Source organism: Acinonyx jubatus, chromosome D3 (genome assembly GCF_027475565.1).
Source record: "Acinonyx jubatus isolate Ajub_Pintada_27869175 chromosome D3, VMU_Ajub_asm_v1.0, whole genome shotgun sequence".
NCBI classification, from domain to species: domain Eukaryota; kingdom Metazoa; phylum Chordata; class Mammalia; order Carnivora; family Felidae; genus Acinonyx; species Acinonyx jubatus.
This window is the reverse complement of record NC_069392.1, coordinates 47,037,339-47,057,752: the sequence shown is the minus strand read 5'-3', so window position 1 is coordinate 47,057,752 and position 20,414 is coordinate 47,037,339. Positions and strand designations below refer to the sequence as shown.

At 35.4% G+C, this 20,414-nt stretch overlaps 1 protein-coding gene across 5 annotated transcripts in view; it reads left to right on the top strand.

Annotated features, from left to right (window-relative positions):
* The window catches only part of SS18 (SS18 subunit of BAF chromatin remodeling complex), an 87,473-nt gene extending 68,966 nt beyond the window's left edge, over positions 1 to 18,507 (top strand). For all 5 annotated transcript variants that reach the window (XM_027068676.2, XM_015076147.3, XM_015076149.3 and 2 more), the window contains one exon: positions 16,732 to 18,507. In XM_027068676.2, coding sequence (XP_026924477.1) covers positions 16,732 to 16,758 — 27 coding nt within the window. In that variant the 3' untranslated portion in view covers positions 16,759 to 18,507. The remainder of the gene's footprint in view (positions 1 to 16,731) is intronic.
* Positions 18,508 to 20,414: the final 1,907 nt, after the last annotated feature.

The following is a 20,414-nucleotide window of genomic DNA, read 5'->3' as shown; positions in this document are numbered from 1 at the left end:
CTACTCACCCTGCCTTATATTTTCAGTATCCTTAGCCCACCCTCTGCAAACCAACTTCAGCTCCATTTTTTCAACTTGTACAGAACATCTCTATTTGGATGTCTTGCCATTTCCATCAACTTCAGCATGTTGTGGACTAAACTAACCGTTTTCTCTCTAAATGACGTATTTCTAAATCCCCTAAACTTAACATCAGTCATTAAGTAAATGTTTCTTGAGCAACATTTATATGCCAAGTATCTACAATTGGGGTACATTGGGAAATAAAGATAGACATAAACTCTACCTTTATGAGCTTAAATTTAGATAAATCTAGATGAGATCCAGAAGAATAAACAGATGGTATAATATAGTATGAGAAGTCCTTGAAGTCAAGACTTTTGTGGAAGGGGGATACTAATCTAGATCACAGAAAAAATGTTCTTTGGGAAGTATTATAATAGTGTGAGGGCCCAAGGACGAGTAGGTATTAGACAAGTAGACATAGAAGAGGGAAGTGTATTCTAGTCAGAAAGAGGTGCATTCACAAAGGACTACTAGTGTTAAGGGGTGTGGTTGAGTAAAGTAGAAGCATGGGGAGGGAGAGGCAAGATTGGAAAGAGAAGTTAGGTTTAGATTGGGAAGACTCTCACAAGCCATGTTACGGGACTTGGACTGTATCCTGACATCATTTGAAGCCTTTATAAGACATTTTAAATGATGTATATAATATATTAGCTGTGCGTGGCACTTGGTGAACATGATATGTGAAAGATTATGTGTTGTGATATATAGCATATATGATAGATACGTGATACACTACCTCTTTCATTATAATTATTCCACTCCATAAAGTTCCTAGGAATTTGGGATGGTACTATAGAAAAAGACCCGTGACGTTTGGCTAGATGCCAGCCACCTCTCCTTCCCCACTAGAAAAGGCTATGAAGAGGGGACCATTTTAGCTACTTCAGTGTTAGTAGTCTGCCCATATTTATCAGAGATTTCACCTTATCTGTATCCCCCAATCCAAACACTTGTTGGTCTTTTCATTTTAGGGAAAGTAGTTCACCTCTTCAAGATAATGAAGGGAACAGAAAACTAATACAGATTCTTAAATCCAATAGTAATATAATTATAGTGGTGGTTTAGGCAGATGACTCTTCTAGCAGTGTGCACAGTGAATTCAAAGGGGGGAAATTGAGAGATAAGCCTTGCTAGGGGCTGTTGTTTCTCCATCATTTCTTCCCATATCACTAAACAGCAGCTTGATTCTTTCAGTTCCTCAGGCCAAGAACCTGGAGTCACCTTGGCTCCCCTCTTTTTTGCAAATCAAGCATCTTGTCAACCAGCAAATTTCATCACCTCTCCCTTCAAAATATATCCAGTATCTGCCATTTTTACAACCTTCTGCTCTTACCCAAGTCAGAGTTACAACTGTCATTCACCTGAACTGGTCTTCTGCTTTTGTCCTAGCTCTGCTATAGGATATGCTCCACATAGGACCCAGAATGATCTTTTAAAAACATTAGATTATGCCACCCCACTGTGCAAAGCCCTGTGGTGACTTCAGTCTTACTTAAAGTAAAAGCAAGACCTTAGAATAACCTACAAAGTCCTACATGACTTGTGCCCCCACTACCTGTCCCACCACTTCATCTCTGTATTTTTAGAATTTTTTAAATATTTATTTATTTATTTTTGAGAGAGAGAGAGAGAGAGAGAGAGAAAGAGCGAGCACACAAGAGGGGGAGGGGCAGAGAGAGAGAGGGAGGCACAGAATCTGAAGCAGGCTCCAGGCTCTGAGCTGTCAGCACAGAAACTGATGTGGGGCTCAAGCTCAGTGAGCTTTGAGATCATGATCTGAGCCAAAGTTGGACGCTTAATCGACTGAGCCACTCAGGCACCCCTCACTTCATCCCTGTATTTATAGCTGCCCTCATTCACTTTGCTGCAGTCACTTTACTGTTCCTTAAACACATCAAGCATATTTCTACCTCAGAACCTTTGTATTTGCTGCACCCTTTATTGCCAGAACTCTTCCCCGAGACGTATAGTTGGCTTCCTCCCTTTCTTCAAATCTCTGCTCTGTTCTGTCACCGTATCATATCAAGGAGTCCTTCTACCTATGTAAAATAGTAACATCTTGCATTGCCTCACTTTATAGTAGCCCCCCTTTACCCACAGAGGATATGTTCTAAGACTCTTAAAAACCACAGATAGTACTGAACCCTGTATATACTATGTTTTACCTATGTAAATACACCTATGGTAAGGTATAATTTTAAATTAGGCACAGGAAGAGATTAACAGTAAAGAATAGAAAAATAATTGTAACAATATACTGTAATAAAAGTTATACAAATATGGTCTTTCTCTCTCAAAATATCTTATTGTACTGTACTCACCCTTGTGATGATGTGAGCTGATAAAATGCCTACACGATAAGGTGAAGTGAGGTGATGATGTATGCATGTGACATGGTGTTGGGCTGCTATTGACCTGACAATATGTCAGGAGGATCATCTGCTACTGAACCGCAGTTGACCACAGGTCACTGAAATTGTAGAAAGCAAAACTGTGGGTAAGGGGGGACTACTGTATTTTCCTACCCTTCTGTATTTAAACAACTTTTTTGAAGTATTATTGACATTCCATAAACTGCATATATTAAAAGTACACAATTTGATACTTTTCAATGAGTCAGTCTTTTCAATTTTACCTATTCTGGTGTATGTCTGGTGATAGCTTATTGTGCTTTTCATTTTCGTGTCCTAAAGGACAAGTGATAATGACTTATCTTCTCATGTGCTTATTTTTCCATCTATGTATCTTCTCTGAAATGTCTGTTCAAATCTTTTGCTTATTAAAAAAAAAATTCAGTCCCTTATTTTCTTATTGAATATTGAGAGGTCTCTATATATTGTACATACAAATCCTTTATCAGATATGTAATTTGCAAATATTTTTCTCCAGTCTGTTGCTTCTCTTTTCATTGTTTCAACATTGTTTTTTGAAGACAGGAACTTTAACATTTTTATGAAGTCGAATTTATCAACTTTGTCTTTTATGGATCATGCTTTTGGTTTTATGTGTGGGAAATCTTCACTTAACCCAGAGTCACAAATATTTTCTCTTAATGCTTTCTTCTAGAAGCCTTATATTTTTTAAAAATTTAATTTAATTTTATACTTTATTTTCGGCAGGGGCGGGGGGGAACATGAGCAGGGGAGGGGCAGAGAGAGAGGGAGAGAGAGAATCCCAAGCAGGCTCTGTCTGCACTGTCAGCGCAGAGTCCAACACGGAACTTGATCTCGCAGATCAGGACCTGAGCTGCAATCAAGAGTTGGGTGCTTAACCGATTGAGCCACCCAGGCATCCCTAGAAGCCTTATATTTTTAGGCTTTACATTTAAGTCTATAATCCATTTTGAGTTAATTTTTCTATGAAGCACGAATTGAAGTTTGCATCTTATTTTTTCAAATGGATAGCTAATTTTCTCAGCACTATTTGTTGAAAAGATTAGCCTTTCTTTCTGAGTTGTCTTTGAACCTTTGCTGAAAATCATAAAATGTCAATTTCTGGACTGACCTATTTCTCTGTCTTTATGTCAATACCATGCTGTCTTTATTACTATAGTTTTACAGTAAGTTTTGAAATCGGGTGTTGTTAGTTTTTCAGCTTTAACCTTTGCAAAATTGTTTAGGCATTTGGGTTTTTGCATTTCCATATGATTTTTATAATCAGCTTGTCAATTTCTACAAAAAGCCTACAGATATTTTGATGGGAATTGCTTTACACGTATAGATTCTCAGAGAGTTGTATCTTAACATGAAGTCAGTGAGTATCCATCCTATGAGCATGGCATATGTCCCTTTAAATTTTTTTTTCAGCAGTGTTATATAGTTTTCAGCATACAGGTCTTAACATAGGTTTTGTCAGATTTGTCTCTAGGTATTTTTATATCCTTGATACTATTGTAAATTTTTAAAATTTTAATTTACAATTGTTAATTGCTGGTTGTATAAAAGTAGTTTGTTTTTTTATATTGATATTTTACCAGAACTGTAATATTAACTCACTTATTATTTCTAGTAGTTTTTTTTGTAGATTGTCAGAATTTCTACATAGAAATCATGTGTGTGGAAAAAGACTTATTTTTTCCTTTACAATCTGAATGCTCCGCTTTTCTCCCCCTTAATCTAACCTCACCTTAAAACCTTTAACACAATGTTGAATATAAATAGTGAGAGTGGACATCTTTTGTCTTACTCCTGCTCTTAGGGGGTTAACAGTTGGCCTTTCAGCCTTACATGAGATGTGTAGGGTTTGTGTGGTTATCCTTTATCAGATAGAACTTGTTGCTTGTATTCCTAGTTGGCTGAGAATTTTTATCAGGAATGAATACTGAAATTTGTCAAATGATTTTTCCATATCTTTTGAAGGAATCATAGCTTTCCTTTTTAAATTTAGTGTGTTAAATAATATTCTTTGATTTTCAAGTTTTAAATCAATCTTGCGTAGCTAGGATAAACTATGTATTACCCTTTTTATATGTTATTAGAGCTGATCACCTAAAATTTTGTTAACAGTTTTTGCATCTATGAGGGATATTGGACTCTAGTTTTCTTTTAATGCCTTTATCTGGTTTTGTTATCAAAATAGCACAGGCTTCATAAAGTGAGTTGGGAAGAAATGATCCCTTTTCAGTTTTCTTGAAGGATGTGGATGAAATCAGTATTATTCCTTCTAAAATGTTTGGTGCAATTCACTAGTGAAGCTGTTTGGACCTGGATTTTCTTTGCAGGAAGGTTTTTAATTACAAATTTATTTTCTTTATTAGACGTAAGGTATTCAGGTTATCTATTTCTTCTTGAAGAGATGTTTCTATTTGTTAAGGGATTTGTCCATTTCATTTGTTTTGTTGATTTCTTTTTTATCCTTTTAGTATCTCTAGTATCAGTAGTGATACTACCTCTTTCATTTCTGATATTGGGAATGTGTATCTTCTCTTCTTTTTTTCCCCCAGTTAATCTGCCTAGCAGTTTTTATGTACTTTATTGATCTTCTCAGAGAGCCAGCTTTTGGTTTTATAGATTCCCTCCCCCCTGCCCCACCCCCATTTGTTTTTCTGTTTCCTTGATTTCTGCCCTCTTATTATTTCTTTACTTCTGCTTGCTTTGGGTTTCATTTGCTCTTCTTTTCTGGTTTCTTGAGGTAATAGCTGAATTCTCATTGATTTAAGAACTGCCCCGCTTCCTAATATAGATGTTTATTGCTATAAATTCCCCTCTAAGTACTTCTTACGTTGCAGCCCACAAATTTGTGTATATTATGTTCTTATTTTCAGTCAGTTGAAAATATTTCCTGAGTTTGCTTCTGATTTCTCCTTTGATCCAAGTGTTATTTAAAAATATATAATTTACTTTTTAAATATTTGGAGATTTTCCAGATATTTTTCTGTAACTTATTTCTCATTTAATTCCATCCTCATAATAGAACATACTTAATGTGACTTGAATTCTCCCACATTTATTGAGACTTACTTTATGGCCCAGAATCTGGTCTGTGAGGATGTTCTGTAAATGTCAGATCAAGTTGGTTGATAGTGTTATTCAAGTCCCCTATATCTTCACTGATTTTCTTTCTACTGTATTAGTTATTGGGAAGAATATTTTAAATCTCTGGCTATAATTTGTGTTTGTCTATTTTTCCTTGCAGTTCTTTCCATTTTGCTTTATGTATCTTTTTTTTTTTTTTTTGAGAGAGAGCAAGCATGAGTTGAGGAGGGGCAGAGGAGAGGGAGAGAGAATCCAAAGCAGGCTCTACGCCCAGTGTGGAACCTGACACAGGGCTCTAACTCACAACCCTGAGACCTTGACCTGAGTCAAAATCAAGAGTCAGATGCTTAACTGACTGAGCCACCCAGGTGCCTCTGCTTCATATATCTGAATGCTACCTTCTTAAGGTTTACACATTTTTAGGATTTTTATGTGTTGATTAATGTACTCCTTTTACTATTATGAAAAAACTTCCTTTATCCTTGATAGTATTCTTTTCTCTGAGGTCTTTTTGTCTGATATTAATATAGCCACACCAACTTCCTTTGGATTAGTGATAGAATTATAAATCTTTTTTATCCTTTAATTTCTTTTTTAAAGATTTTATTTTTAAGTAATGTCTACATCCAACATGGGGCTAGAACTTAACAACCCTGAGATCAAGAGTTGCATGCGCTACCAACTGAGCTAGGCAGGCACTCCTTATCCCTTTTTTTTGAACATATTTGTGTTTTTATGTTTGAGTTGTATTTCATGAAGGCAGCATTTGTCAGGTCCTTCTTTTTTATCCAATCTGACAATCTCTGCCTTTTAATGGAGGGGCTTTGAACGTTATGTTTTATGTAATTATGAATATGGTTGTATCTGTCATCTTGATTTTTTTTTTTTATTGTTCTTTATTCTCCGTTTCTTTTTCTGTCTTATTTTGAACAATTTTTTTCTGCTTTTAAAAAACATTTTTTAATAGATTTTATTTATGTATTTATTTATTTATTTATTTATTTAAGTTTATTTTGAGAGTGTGAGTGGAGGAGGGGGAGGGGAGAGAATCCCAAGCAGGCTCTGTGCTGTCATTCCATAGCCCATTGCGGGACTCAATCCCACGAACCATGGGATTATGACTTGAGCCAAAACCAAGAGTCAGACTCTTAACCAATCGAGCCACCCAGGCTCCCCAGAAAACCATCTTTATTGATTAATTCATGAACTTCAATTCACTTAACATGTTAGAGTGTACCATTAAATGGGATTTCTTTTTCCAGTATAGTCATTTATCTCTAAACACCCAGCCCTGGGAAACAGGTAGTTTACTTTCAGTCTGTATAGATTTTCCTATTCTGAATGTTTCACATAAATGGAATCATGCAACATGTGATGTTTTGTGATTGGCTCTTTTTACTTAGCATAATGTTTTTAAGGTTCATCCATTTTGTAACATATTTTAAGTGATGTTATACCACCTTATGTATAGTATGAACCATTTCAATAGTTTACTTTCATTTTTTCCTTTTCAACTTTCTGTTAATATTATAAATTTTACTTGTACATATGTTATAAACTATATGGTACATGGAATTTTTTTGTTTTTTAAAAAGCAGTTATCCTTTAAAGATATTTCAGTAATAAGAAAAAAATCTTACATATTTACTCATGTAGTTACTATGTCTGGTGCTCTTCACTCCTATGGTGGATTCATTTCCCTCCTATGATGGATTCATAGTTCCATCTGGTATCAGTTTCCTTTTCCTGAAAGACTTTGTTTTAATGTTTATTGTAATGCAGGTCTTCAGCTTATGTATGTTCAAGAAGGTGTTTATTTCTCTTCCATTATTGGAAAATATTTATTCTAGGTATAGAATCCTAGGTTGACAGGATTTTTTTTTTTTTTTTTTTTTTTTTTTTTTTTACTTTCAGCACTTTAAAAATGTGGCTCTACTGTTTTCTTGCTTATATTATTTCCAAGAAGGCATCTGCTGTTATCTTTCTTTTCTGGTAGTTAGTGTACTTTTTTTTTTTTTTTTTTTTTTTGGCTGTTTTTTACGATTTTCCCTTTGTGAAATTATCTGTTTTTTATGCTTGGGGTTCATATAGCTTCTTGGATTTATGGCTTCATGGTTTTGATCAAATTTGGAAACATTCTGACCAAGTAGTTTTCCTGTCTCTTACCTCTATATCCCTTTCTGTCCTTTTCAGTGTGTATATTTGATTGCTTAAAGTTGTGCCATAGTACACTGATCCTCTATTTTTTATTTTCCCTTTTTTTCTATTTTTTTTTGGGTAGTTTCTCTTGCTATATCTTAAAGTTCATTGATGTTTTCCTATTCATTTTTTATCTGCTTTTAATCCATTCCTGGGTATTTTTCATCTCAGACATTGTATTTTTCATCTCTAGAATTTCAAGTTGGGTTTTTTAAATAGGATTTCAGTTTAGGGCCTTTTTATATCTTCCATGTCTCTGCCTAAATTTTTGAACATATGGAATACAAGTATGATAACTATTTTAATATCCTTCTCTGATAATTCTTAACATCTGGGTCTCTTTTGATTAATTGTTTGTTTTTTTTCCTTCTCATTATGGGTCATTTTCCTCATCCTCTGCATGCATGATTATGTTTCATTGTATGTCAGAAACTGTGACTAACACTTTTACGTCGTTGGGTGATAGATAAGGTATGTCTTCTTAGAAATATACTGGAGCTTTGTTTTAGGATACAGGTAAGTAACTTAGACACAGCTTGATCTTATGAGGATTGCTTTTAAGGTTTGTTAGGCAGGACCAGAGCAGTGTTTAGTCCTGGGCTAAGTATTTCTACTACTGAGGTAAAATCTTTTTGAATACTCCACCCAGACCCTTGAATTGTAAGGTGTTTCACTCTGGCTGGTGGGAATAAGCACTATTTCTTTATGAATGCCAAGTATTGTTTCCCCTAATCCTTGCGGTTGGTATTTTTCCTTGCATACATTTGCATGTCAGTACTATGCTGAATACTCAAGAGAATTCCTCTTCAGATTTCCACAGTTCTCTCTCTCTGCATTTCTTTCCTTTCTGGTACTTGATCCTGTGAACTCTAGCTCCTGTTCTCTTTCCAGACTCTAAGCTTTATTTCTCTAACTCAGAGTCAGCCTTAGTTTCACTCCACACACTGCAGTGTAGAGACTCTCAGTGCAGTAAAACATACAGAGGGCTCACCTCATTTGTTCCTAGTTTCTCAGATTGGTGTCCTTTGTTACCTTGTGTCCTGAATAGGATTATTTCATATGTGTTGAGTGGTTTTTGGTTGTTTCATGCTGGAGGTCCATCTTGACTGGAAACATATTTTAATTCTTGTTTTAAATTTATTTTGAGAGACAGAGAAGATCATGTGTGTGTGCGCATGCTTGAGCTGGGGAGGGGCAGAAAGAGAGGGAGAGAGAATCCCAAGCAGGCTCTGTGCTGTCAGCGCAGAGCCTGATGCAGGGCTTGATCCCGTGAACTGTGAGATCATGACCTGAGCTGACATCAGAGTTGGACACTTAACTGACTTAGCCACCCAGGCTCCCCATGTTTTAATTTTTTTTTTAAATAGACTTTCTTTTTTTGAGGAGTTTTAGGTTCACAGCAAAATGCAGCAGAAAGTACAGAGAGTTTTCATATATGGGCATAACCTATATATGTATAGCCTCTCCTGCTGTCAATATCCCACACCAAAGTGCTCTATTTGTTATAGTCAGTGAACCTACATCAAGAGATCTTTATCACCCCAAGCCCATAGTGTACATTAGAGTTCACTCTTGGTGTTGTACATTATATGGGTTTTGATAAATGTATAATGACATGTATCCACCATTATAGTATCATACAGAATAGTTTCATTGCCCTAAAATTTCTCTGCTCCCTCTATTCATCTCTCTTTCCTCCCTAACCCCTGGCAACCAGTGATCTCTTCATATTTTTACCTTTTCCAGAATGTCATGTACTTGGAATGAGGTAGTATGTAGCCTTTTCATTTCACTGGCATTTCACTTAATAATACGCATTTAAGGACTTTTTGTGGCTTGATAGCATATTTCTTTTTAGGGCTGAGTAATATTCCATTGTCTGGGTGTACCACAGTTTGTTTATCCATCCATTTACTCAGAGACATCTTGGTTGCTTCTAAATTTTGGCAATTATGAATAAAACTGTAAACTTCCGTATGCAGGTTTTTGTGTGGGCATAAATTTCAACTCATTTCGATAAATACCAAGGAGCATGGTTGCTGGATTATATGGTAAGAGTCTTTTCGTTTTGTGAGAAACTGCCAAACTGTCTTCCATAGTGACTACCATTTTGTATTCTTAGCAGCATTTATTGAGAGTTTCTGTCTTTCCACATCCTTGCCAGTATTTGGTGGTGTTAGTGTTCAGGATCTTGGCGATTTGAATAGGTGTGTAGTGGTATCTCATTATTAGAATTTGTGTTTCTGTAAATGACATGATGTGGACATCTTTTCGTATCCGCTTATTTGCCACCTTTATATCTTTAGCCAGGTGTCAGTTCAGGTCTTGGACCATTTTTTAATTGGGTTGTTTGTTTTCTTATTGTTGAATTTTAAGAATTCTTTGTATATTTTGGGGAACAGTCCTTATTAGATGTGTCATTTGCAAATATTGTCTTCATGGCTTGCCTTCTCATTCTCTTGCTCTGTCTTCTGTAGAGTCGAATATTTTACTTTTAATGAAGTCCATCTTACCAGTTATTTTTTTCATGGATTGTGCCTTTGGTGTTGTATCTGGAAAGTCATTACCAAATTCCAGAGTCATCTAAGTTTTCATCTATGTTATCTTCTAGGAGTTTTACTCTTTTGTATTTTACATTTAGGTCTAGGATCCAATTTGAGTTCATTTTTGTGAAGGGTGTAAGATCTGTGTCTTGAGTCATGCACGTGGATGTCCAGTTATTCTAACACTGTTGAGAAGACTATCTTTGCTCCATTGTATTATTACCTTTGCTTCTTTGTCAAAGATCAGTTTATTATATTTATGTGGGTTGATATCTGGGCTCTCTGTAATGTTTCATTGATCTACTTTTCTGTTCTTTCACCAATACCACACTGTCTTGGTTGCTGTGACTTTATAGTAAGTCTTGAAGTCGGAAGTATCAGTCCTCTGGCTTTGTTCTTCTTTAATACTGTGTGGCTGTTTTCTTTTCTGGGTCTTATACTTCTTGTACTGTAAACTTTAGGATCAATGTGTCAGTAACCACAAATAACACTGGAATTTTGATTGGGATTTTGTTGAATCTTTAGATCAAGTGAGGAAGAATTGACATTTTAATAATATTGATTTTCCTATCCATAAATGTGGGACATTTCTTCATTTGTTTAGTTTTTTTTTGATTTTTTGCATCACTTTCTTAGTTTACCTCATATGTATCTTACACATATTTTGTTAGATTTGTATCTGATTTTCATTTTTGGGGGTGCTGACATAAATGGTACTGTTTTTAATTTCAAATTCCACTTGTTCATTGCTGGTATATAGGTAAATGATTGATTTTTATATATTAACCTTGTATCCTATGATCCTTGCTTATTAGTTTCAGAAGATTTTTTTTGTTGATTCTTTGGGGTTTTCTACTTAGATGATCATGTCATCTGCATATCTTTATTTCTCTCCCTTATTGCATAACCCAGGAATTCCAGTATAGTGTTGTAAAAGTGTGGTGAGAGGGGACATCCTTGCCTTGTTCCTCATTTTAGTCGGGAAGTTTCATTAATTATGTTATATGTTTCAATTTTTCAACATAGCATATATCTCCATTGACAGATTATATATTACGTATTTCATGCTCCCTTCCCCTAGAATGTCGGTCCTTTAAAGACAGCACCATGTCTATTTTTTATCACTTTTGAGTTTCCATCACCTAGTAGAACATCTCAAGTAGTCAGTAGATACTGATAAATAAAGTATAAGTAAGTGAATAAATAAGGCCTTTACTTCCTAAACATGGACGGTGATCATAAGAATACAGAAAGAGAGCACCTGGGTGGCTCAGTGGATTAAGGATCCCACTCATGGTCTCAGGGTCATGAGTTTATTAAGCCCTGTGTTGGACTCCTTGCTGGGCGTGAAGCCTACTGAAAGAAAGAAATGGAAGGAAAGAGAGAGAGAAGAGGGAGGGATCCCTAAAAAGTACTGTGACAGAATAATTTTAAGATTTATTTGATTTGATGAATAAAAGAAATTTTGGGGCGCCTGGGTGGCTCAGTCGGTTGAGCGTCCCAACTTCAGCTCAGGTTATGATCTCACCATTTGTGGATTGGAGCCCTGCATTGGGCTCTGTACTCACAGCTCGGAGCCTGGAGCCTACTTCAGATTCTGTGTCTCCCTCTCTCTCTGTCCCTGCCCTGCTCACACTCTTGTTTGTCACTCTCTCAAAAATAAATAAGCATTCAAAAATATTTAAAAGGAAGAAATTTAAAGATGATTGGTATTGTTCAGGTTTCTAGCCTAGAGACTCTTCATTCAATATACTCTCCCTAGATAATCTCATTTACTCACATGGTTTCAGTTTACCATGCCGTTGACTCCTAGATCTCTATTTCCAGTCTGACTCTTGCTTCTCAAAATCAGATGCCTACTGGACATCTCCACTTAGATGTATCATAAGTATATCAATGTAGCATAACCAAAACAAATTCATAATTTTTCTACCCAAACTTAACTCCTCCTTTCTATATTCTCTATCAAAGAAGAGAGGTATTATCATTAAGTTAGAATGTCAGGTGCCATATTTGATATTTAAGTCTTCCTCCCTCTCTCCATCTTATACATGACAGAATCTTGTTAATCCTCCTTCCTAAATCCATCCAGTTCTCTGTAACCACTGCCTTATCTTAGTTGAGACCATCAACATCTCCTACCTTCATCACGGCAGGATCCTTCCACTCTGTTGTCTTTCTTTCTCATTATTTCTTTACACTCTAATCAGAGGAATTTTGTAATTAAAAAAAAAAAATTGAAAAAGCAGACATAGAGAAACTGAGGTTTAGAGAGTTGTAGTGACTTACCCAAGATGACAGAGCCAAGAAGTGGTACAGCTGGGTGGCAAATTCTGAGTGACTAGAACCTGTACTGACTAGAACTCACTTTCATAGGCTGTCTCCAGCAATGTCAGTTCTTGAGTAATCCAAAGAGCATTTTCAGGTTTTTCTTCCGTAATAACTTTTTCAGGTGGAGAGTATGATCACTCTTCCTTGTCAGGTGAGAAAATCGAGGAAAGGAGAATAGGTAACTTTCTCAAGGGCAAGAAGCTGTTAAGTAGTGGAGTTCATACTAGTTCATGTTAAGTAGTGGAAATTGGTTTCTGGCTCCCAAACCCATACTTTTAACCCTAGAATTTGCTAATGGTTGCAGATATACAGTATACTTTTTTTGGCCTTGCTTGTGGTTTGATTTGATTCCAGCAGTGGGATCAAGTGTGGGTCAACTTACTTAATTTCTCAGTGCAACTTCTTCATTTATAAAGTGGAGATAATATTTACTGTATAGGTTATAGATGGACACAAAGCATTTATTAGTGTCTGACACACCAAGGTGTGTATAAGGTGTTAGTTATTGAGATATATTAAGAGTTAGCTATTATTATTAGCCAGACTTATTTTGTTACTCCACGTTCTGTATTACCAAGTAATTACTAGCTTCTGCTTCTCATTATTTTATATTCCTTTTTTACTCCCTACTTGCCTCAGCATTCTTTACCCGTTTTTCCATCATACCTTTGCTTTAGCTACTCCTTTATTTGAAATACCCCTTTTTCTTTTCTCTGCTATTCATATTTTTACTATTTTCTTAACGTTTCTACATTCTCTGAAATGTTTTTCTAATTATTTTAGCTGTGTTAACCTTTTCATTTCTTTTTTTTTCTTTTAGTTTATTTATTTTGAGAGAGAGAACATGAGTGGAGGAGGGGCAGAGAGAGAGAGAGGGAGAGAGAGGAGAATCCCAAGCAGGCTCCGCGCATCAGCACAGAGCCTGATACAGGGCTTGAACTCACGAACTGTGAGATCATGACCTGAGCTGAAATCAAGAGTTGGATGTTTAACCAGCTGAGCCACCCAGGCGCCCCTAATCTTTTCGTTTCTGAACTCTATAGAACTTCTATCATTGTACTTTATTTATTTCCAAGTTTTACCTTCCCTGTTTTTCAAATTTATTATGGTGATGAGCATATAATAGTTGCTCAGTAAATGTTTGTAATTGGTTGAATAAAGTATTTGGCATACATTATTGAAGAAGTGTTATAAATTAGTGTCAGGCACTCTTCAGTACTTGGGGTATAAGGATGGCTAAGACTTCACTACTGTCAAGTAATTCATAATATAGTAGATAAATTATAGCTTATATTTATATAGCTTATATATAAGAACTTATATATAAGTTCTTAACTTCTCTTCTGCTTTCACATGATTCATAATATGTGCAATCACTTTCATCATTAATATTTCATTACACACATTGACTAGGGGAGCTCTTCCCTCCAGCATTGAGGCTTGCTTATTTATGATACCTTATAATTTTTAAAATGTCCTCTCTTATTTAAGTGCCCTAACAAACTGATGAGGTAGGAATTAATGTCACCATGAATGGAAAGAAAATTAAGATCTAGAGATGGAGATGTTAGTGGTCTTACCTTTTAAGTGAAGAAACTGAGTCTCAAAGAGCATTTTTAGACTCAGAAAGTTAACAATAGAGTCTAACAATAGACTTAGATTATCTAAATACTATGCTGAGTTAAGCAATTGAATAAGACGTTCCTAGATGCTAAGCATTGACTGCCTACTTCGTATTCTAAACTTTGTATTATAGGAATCTTTATACAAATACAAAAGAGAGGATATCATGGATCCCTATATACCTACCAACCAATTTCAGCAATTATCAACATTTTGCTAATGTTGCTTTTTATACCTCCCATGCTACCTTTTTCTTTTAAGAGTTTTTTTTTTTTTATTTTTTTTTAAATGTTTATTTATTTTTGAGACAGAGAGAGACAGTGCATGAACGGGGGAGGGCCTGAGAGAGAGGGAGACACAGAATCCGAAGCAGTCTCCAAGTTCTGAGCTGTCAGCACAGAGCCTGACATGGGGCTCAAACTCACGGACCGTGAGATCATGACCTGAACCGAAGTCGGACGCTTAACTGACTGAGCCATCCAGGCGCCCCTCTTTTAAGAGTATTTTGAAACAAATTCTAGATTTGATATTCTACCCATAAATATTTCAAGATGAGCACTAACTTTAAATTTTGCTGAATATAACTATAGGAAGTACATTAATATTTTTAAAATACTTAACTCTCTTTATAGTACATGATTCCATTAGATACAGAGTGGCATTCAAGAGATTTTCAAATATATCTTCTTCTTTAGAAACATGAACTTTTAGGGTACTATCCTAAGGTATAGAAGTAGTTTAATTCTAGAATACATTCTTTTTTTTTTAATTTTTTAAAAACATTTTATTTATTTTTTATTTTTTTAAATTTACATCCAAGTTAGCATATAGTACAATAATGATTTCAGGAGTAGATTCCAGTGATTCATCCCCTATATAACACCCAGTGCTCATCCCAGCAAGTGTCTTCTTCAGTGCCCCTCACCCATTTAGCCCATCCCCCTATCCACAACCCCTCCAGAAACCCTCAGTTTGTTCTCTGTATTTAAGAGTCTCTTATGTTTTGTCCCTGTTTTTATGTTGTATTTTATATACATTATATTTTGCTTCCCTTCCCTTGTGTTTGGTATCTTACATTCTACGTACGAGTGAAGTCATAGGATATTTGTCTTTCCCTGACTAAGTTTGCTTAGCATAACACCCTCTAGTTCCATCCATTTTTAATTTATTTATTTTGAGAGAGAGCAGCATGAGTGGGAGAGGGACAGAGAGAAAAGGAGAGCGAGAATCCCAAGCAGGCTCTGAGCTGTCAGCGCACGGAGCCTGACACGGGGCTCTGTCTCTTGAAACCGTGAGATCATGACTTGAGCTGAAATCAAGAGTCAGACTGAGCCCCTAGAATACTTTCTTGAAATAAAATAATTAATGTGACTTGGAAGGGGAAATTTAGCCAAAGGAAACAATTAGCTGATTATGTGCTTCCTATGAGTACTGTTTTTGGAGAATAGGTGCTTTTATGAGCATCTCTTTTAAACACAGTTAAGAAATCTTTTTAAAGTAGGTTCTCTTCTACCTTTCTTCTTCCTTTTCAAGGAGGAGATGTTCCTTCTCTTCTCCAAAATCTAACCCTACCGTGTTTTTTTACCTCCCTTATAGAATTCTACCTCATTTATCACTTCTTTTTATCTGTACTCTTTTTTCTCTTCTGTCCTGTCAGCCCACAGGCTCAAGTTTACCTTATTAAAAGCAACAAAAACAAGGGGCACCTGGGTGGCTCAATCGGTTAAGCGTCTGTCTTTGGCTCAGGTCATGATCTCACTGTTGTGTGGGTTTGAGCCCTGTGTCAGGCTCTGTGCTGACAGCTCAGAGCCTGGAGCCTGCTTCTAATTCTGTGTCTCCCTCTCTCTCTGTCCCTCCCTCACCCCTACTCTCTGTCTCTCAAATATAAATAAACATTAAAAAAAATTTAAAAAAAAATGAACACACTTCTCTTGACCTTATGTACCAGCTGCCTGTCTGAATGCCTTTGCTGACATTTTGTTGGCCTCAGGGAAAAGCCAAGCTTCTTCAGTATGGATGGAAGGTTCTTTTCCCTTTATCTCCCAGGTGCCTTTCCATCCCTGCTACTTATTACAGGTGCCATTGATGTTAATTCATAATAGTAATTATAGTAAGGTAAACAGTCACAAAGTTGTTACACTAACACATAATTAATACACAATACATAACCACACCAGGATTCAGAACCAGAACTTCTCATTCATTCTTGCTCAGTAGAGTTCCAACAAAATTCACTAAACATTTAAATTCCTACTATGTGACAGGTACTATTCTAGGTTCAAAGGCTCTGAAATCCATTTGCAATTGAACGTAATATCAGGAGCAATTACAGAGATACTGTGTACTAAATATATAACAATTTCTGTTTGTTGTTGATAAAGTTGCTTTTGTAGTATGACAGTGTTAAGATTTATTTATAATTTTCTATGCTAAACTGTTATGGTCAAATTATGGTCACATCATTATCTAATTGCATTTTTAAATTTATCTTTTAGGGACAGTATGGAAATTACCAGCAGTGAAAAAGTACTTACATTCCAATAGCCAGTATCTATTAGCAGCCATATTGTCACCTCAGCACTGTGGACACCTCTGTGTGAAGAGATCCTTCCATTCCATCTAGTTTTTGGAAAAACCTTGTGGATAAGTGGCTGTTTCATCAGTAAGCAGCCTTTGTGGCTTAGTTGTAACAAGGCTTTAGTAGCTAAAAAATACTCTTGATTTCACATTTCTACTCTAGATGGCAACATTGGACAGAAAATACAATGACATAACCAATTTGCAATGATTTGGGAACTGTGTTTCAAATGGACTGTTACAGACTGAAAGGTGTGAACAGCTTTGTATGTTTATGAAGGTTAAGGGAATTTAATACTTTTCCACAGATTCTTTTGTAAGGGGATGAGGGAAATGTACACTTTTTACAGCAGCAATATTTTGTATATTATGTTTATTTCATGTGAATATGCAAGGCGGTACACTACGCATTGGACAGAATCAGAAATCCTCTGTTGATGTGGATTGGAGCATGGTGGATGCTTGATTGTGTGGGTCTCAAAATGGTGTACTATAAAAGATAAAGGTGAGGGAGAAGACAAAGCACACCATATGTCCACTGTTATGTTCTTTAGAGGAAATTCAGATCCCTTTTATCTGTGAGATAATCAAGGGCACTGTGATAGTTTTGAGTAAAAAGACATTTTTTAAAAGCTTTCCAGTTTTGTGGATTAAAACGTTTTTATAAAGATCATTTATAATACAGTTTTAAAATGTGAGGCAATAAGAATTACTTCATGTGGGATCTAAGGAATCTAGGTAGCAGTTTCATGTAAATGAAGTGGTAATTCTCTCCTAAAATAGCAATAACTGAAAATGGAAGTGTTAATTTTACTTTCTTTGAATAATCAGGGAACTTAGTGAATAATATCAAAGCATTTTTTAAATGATATCAAAGAAGAGTCAACACTGATCCAGTAAGTTTATTTTTTAACATTAGAAGGATAATTGGTTTATAAAATAGAATAGTTCAGAAGACTTTACAAACCTTTATTTCAACTTTCTTCACTGGAAATAATGCCATTTATAAAAGGACACATTTAAGTTTTTCCCTTTTTTATGTTGGTTCATATAACACAAAGAGATGTTTAGGAAAATGCTTATTGATGAGGTTTATTCTGATCTGTATTAAAAGCATAAAGGTTGCAGTCTAGATCACTTTGTTAGCATGGCATATTTAATCATATTTGAGACTGTCCTGTGCCTGATTATTTTAGGTAAATTAAGGGATATTGCATTGGGCAGGAAATCATGCATTGTGAAGTTTATAACCACAATTATTTAAGCATAATCTGAAAACATCTAGCCCAAAGGTAAGTTGCTATTTTCATCACAGTTGCCTATGCCCAGGGAATAAGATGTATTCTTTATAATTGAATTGGTTTTTCCCACTTCTAACTGGAAACAAAACAGAAGGGGTGCCATAAATTTGAATAAGCAAAATGTACTGTTCTCAATATACTGTAATCAAAAGGAATTTTAATGTGTTTCTGTGTGTGTATGAGAGAGAGCGTGTGTGTTTTAAGGTCAGAATAGAATTTTTTCAACTTGGTTAGTAGAAAATGGACATCAAGTTTGAACAGATAAAGCATGGACAGCCTTATTGTGATTGAAAATGCTTATAGGTTCTGTGCCAATTTTCCACCACTGTGTACTTTGTTGCTATTTAAAACTGTATCAACTCTAACGGAAGAATAAATTATTTGTGATTTTAATTTTCTCATTTGTTTCTTTAAATTAGATCTCTTTGACTCTCTTGTTTTGTCTGGAGACTTTGCTGTGGGTTTTTTATATAAGTTAGTCTAGTATAAGCAGACTATATTTGTATTCTAGGACTTTATCAAAATTCTCTTGCCATGCCCAAGTTAATTAGAATTAACTGTTCAGTAATCAGCATGTTGTGTGGGCTGTTTGTTATAGAATTCTTTCTCTGAAAATGAAGTCCATGAGGCTATAATCAAGATGACTGAATTAGATAAATGAGTTGAGGAGACAAAATTGTACTGAACCCAACCTGGTGTAGATCTGTTATCTCATTGGAAATAAGCTCAACTGACATTAAGAAATAATTTGTCTTGCCAACCCATCTTCTGTTGTCTTATTCTCCTTTTAATGGAAACTAAAATTGCAATTTTAATAAGCAGAATTTCCTCCAGGACTTTCTTCCTAGAGACTAGTGCATTTGCAAGGTTTAATTGTTTTATAACAGTCCTATTTCATAAAAGTTTTTAATTGGTGGTGACAAAAATTACCGTACTCCTTCGATGCCTAGTAAGAAGAGTAACTTTACCAGGAGTTTTCTACCAAATTTGACATCTCCATATAGACTATATTCCCTAAAACTGAAGTTATTATTTTAGCGAAATGTATTATAATGAAGAAATATCATACCATCCTATAAAATTCTAGAAACAAAATTTTGCTAAGTAAGGAGCATGGTGATCATTGATCAACATTTAAAAATATTCAGTTATACTAGTTTAGTTGTTTAAGAATATCTTATTATTCTGTAGAGTTGTGATGGTACATTGTTTTTGGCACATGTTTTTAACTTTTTTAATGGAATATTCAAACATATGCCAAAGTAGAGAGTATGTTATGACAAGTCCCATGGACCAGTGACTTAACTTAGGTTACTGGCTAACTTAGGAAGCCATGGCTAATCTTGTGTTGTCTCTACTTCAACTCAGAAATGGAAGCAAATACTACATCCTTGAATTATTTCACTAAGTACCTCTAAATAAGGAACAGCTCACCCTTGAGCAACATGGGTTTGAACTGCATGAGTCCATCTACTTACATGTGGATTCTTTTATCATGCTATAAATCTATTTTCTCTTCTTTATGATTTTCTTAACATTTTCTCTAGCTTCCTTTATTGTAAGAATATAGTATATAATACATACACAGAATATAATCAACTGTTCATGTTATTGGTAAGGCTTCTGGTCAACAGTAGGCTATTAGTAGTTAAGTTGTTGGTGAGTCAAAAGTTATACATGGATCTTTGACTATGTTAGGGGGTTGGTGCCCTTAACCCCTTTGTTGTTCAAGGGTCAACTGTACTCTTTTAAAAAACACCTTGCTACTAGAACTCTTCCTGCTCTTGAAATTTTTTAATTTCACTATTAATTAGAAACCATCTCAAAACTTGTATTAATAAATCACTGCTTTTTCTTTCATTTAAAAAAATCATTTGTGGGGTGCCTGAGCCTGACCAGCTCAGGTCATGATCTCATGGATTGTGGATTCGAGCCCCACATTGGGCTCTGTGCTGACAGCTCAGAGCCTGGATCCTGCTTTAGATTTGGTGTCTCCCTCTCTCTCTGGCCCTCCCCCACACTCTTTCTCCCCCACTAGAAAAAAAAATGAAAGCTCTAAACCTTACAGTGTACAGTCAATTTTAGAAAAATGGAAGCAAAAAAACTCACATTTTTAAAATAAATTTGCAAGTTAGGGAAGTTGCAAGAAGCTATGAAATTCAATATGTAAAATCTTAAACCTTTAATACAGTGAAAGACATCATAACCTAAGTTAAAAAAAGACTGAAGATGTGTAATATATAGAAGACATAGGATTAATATTTGGATATGGAGCTATATATCTTTCTCAAACATAAACA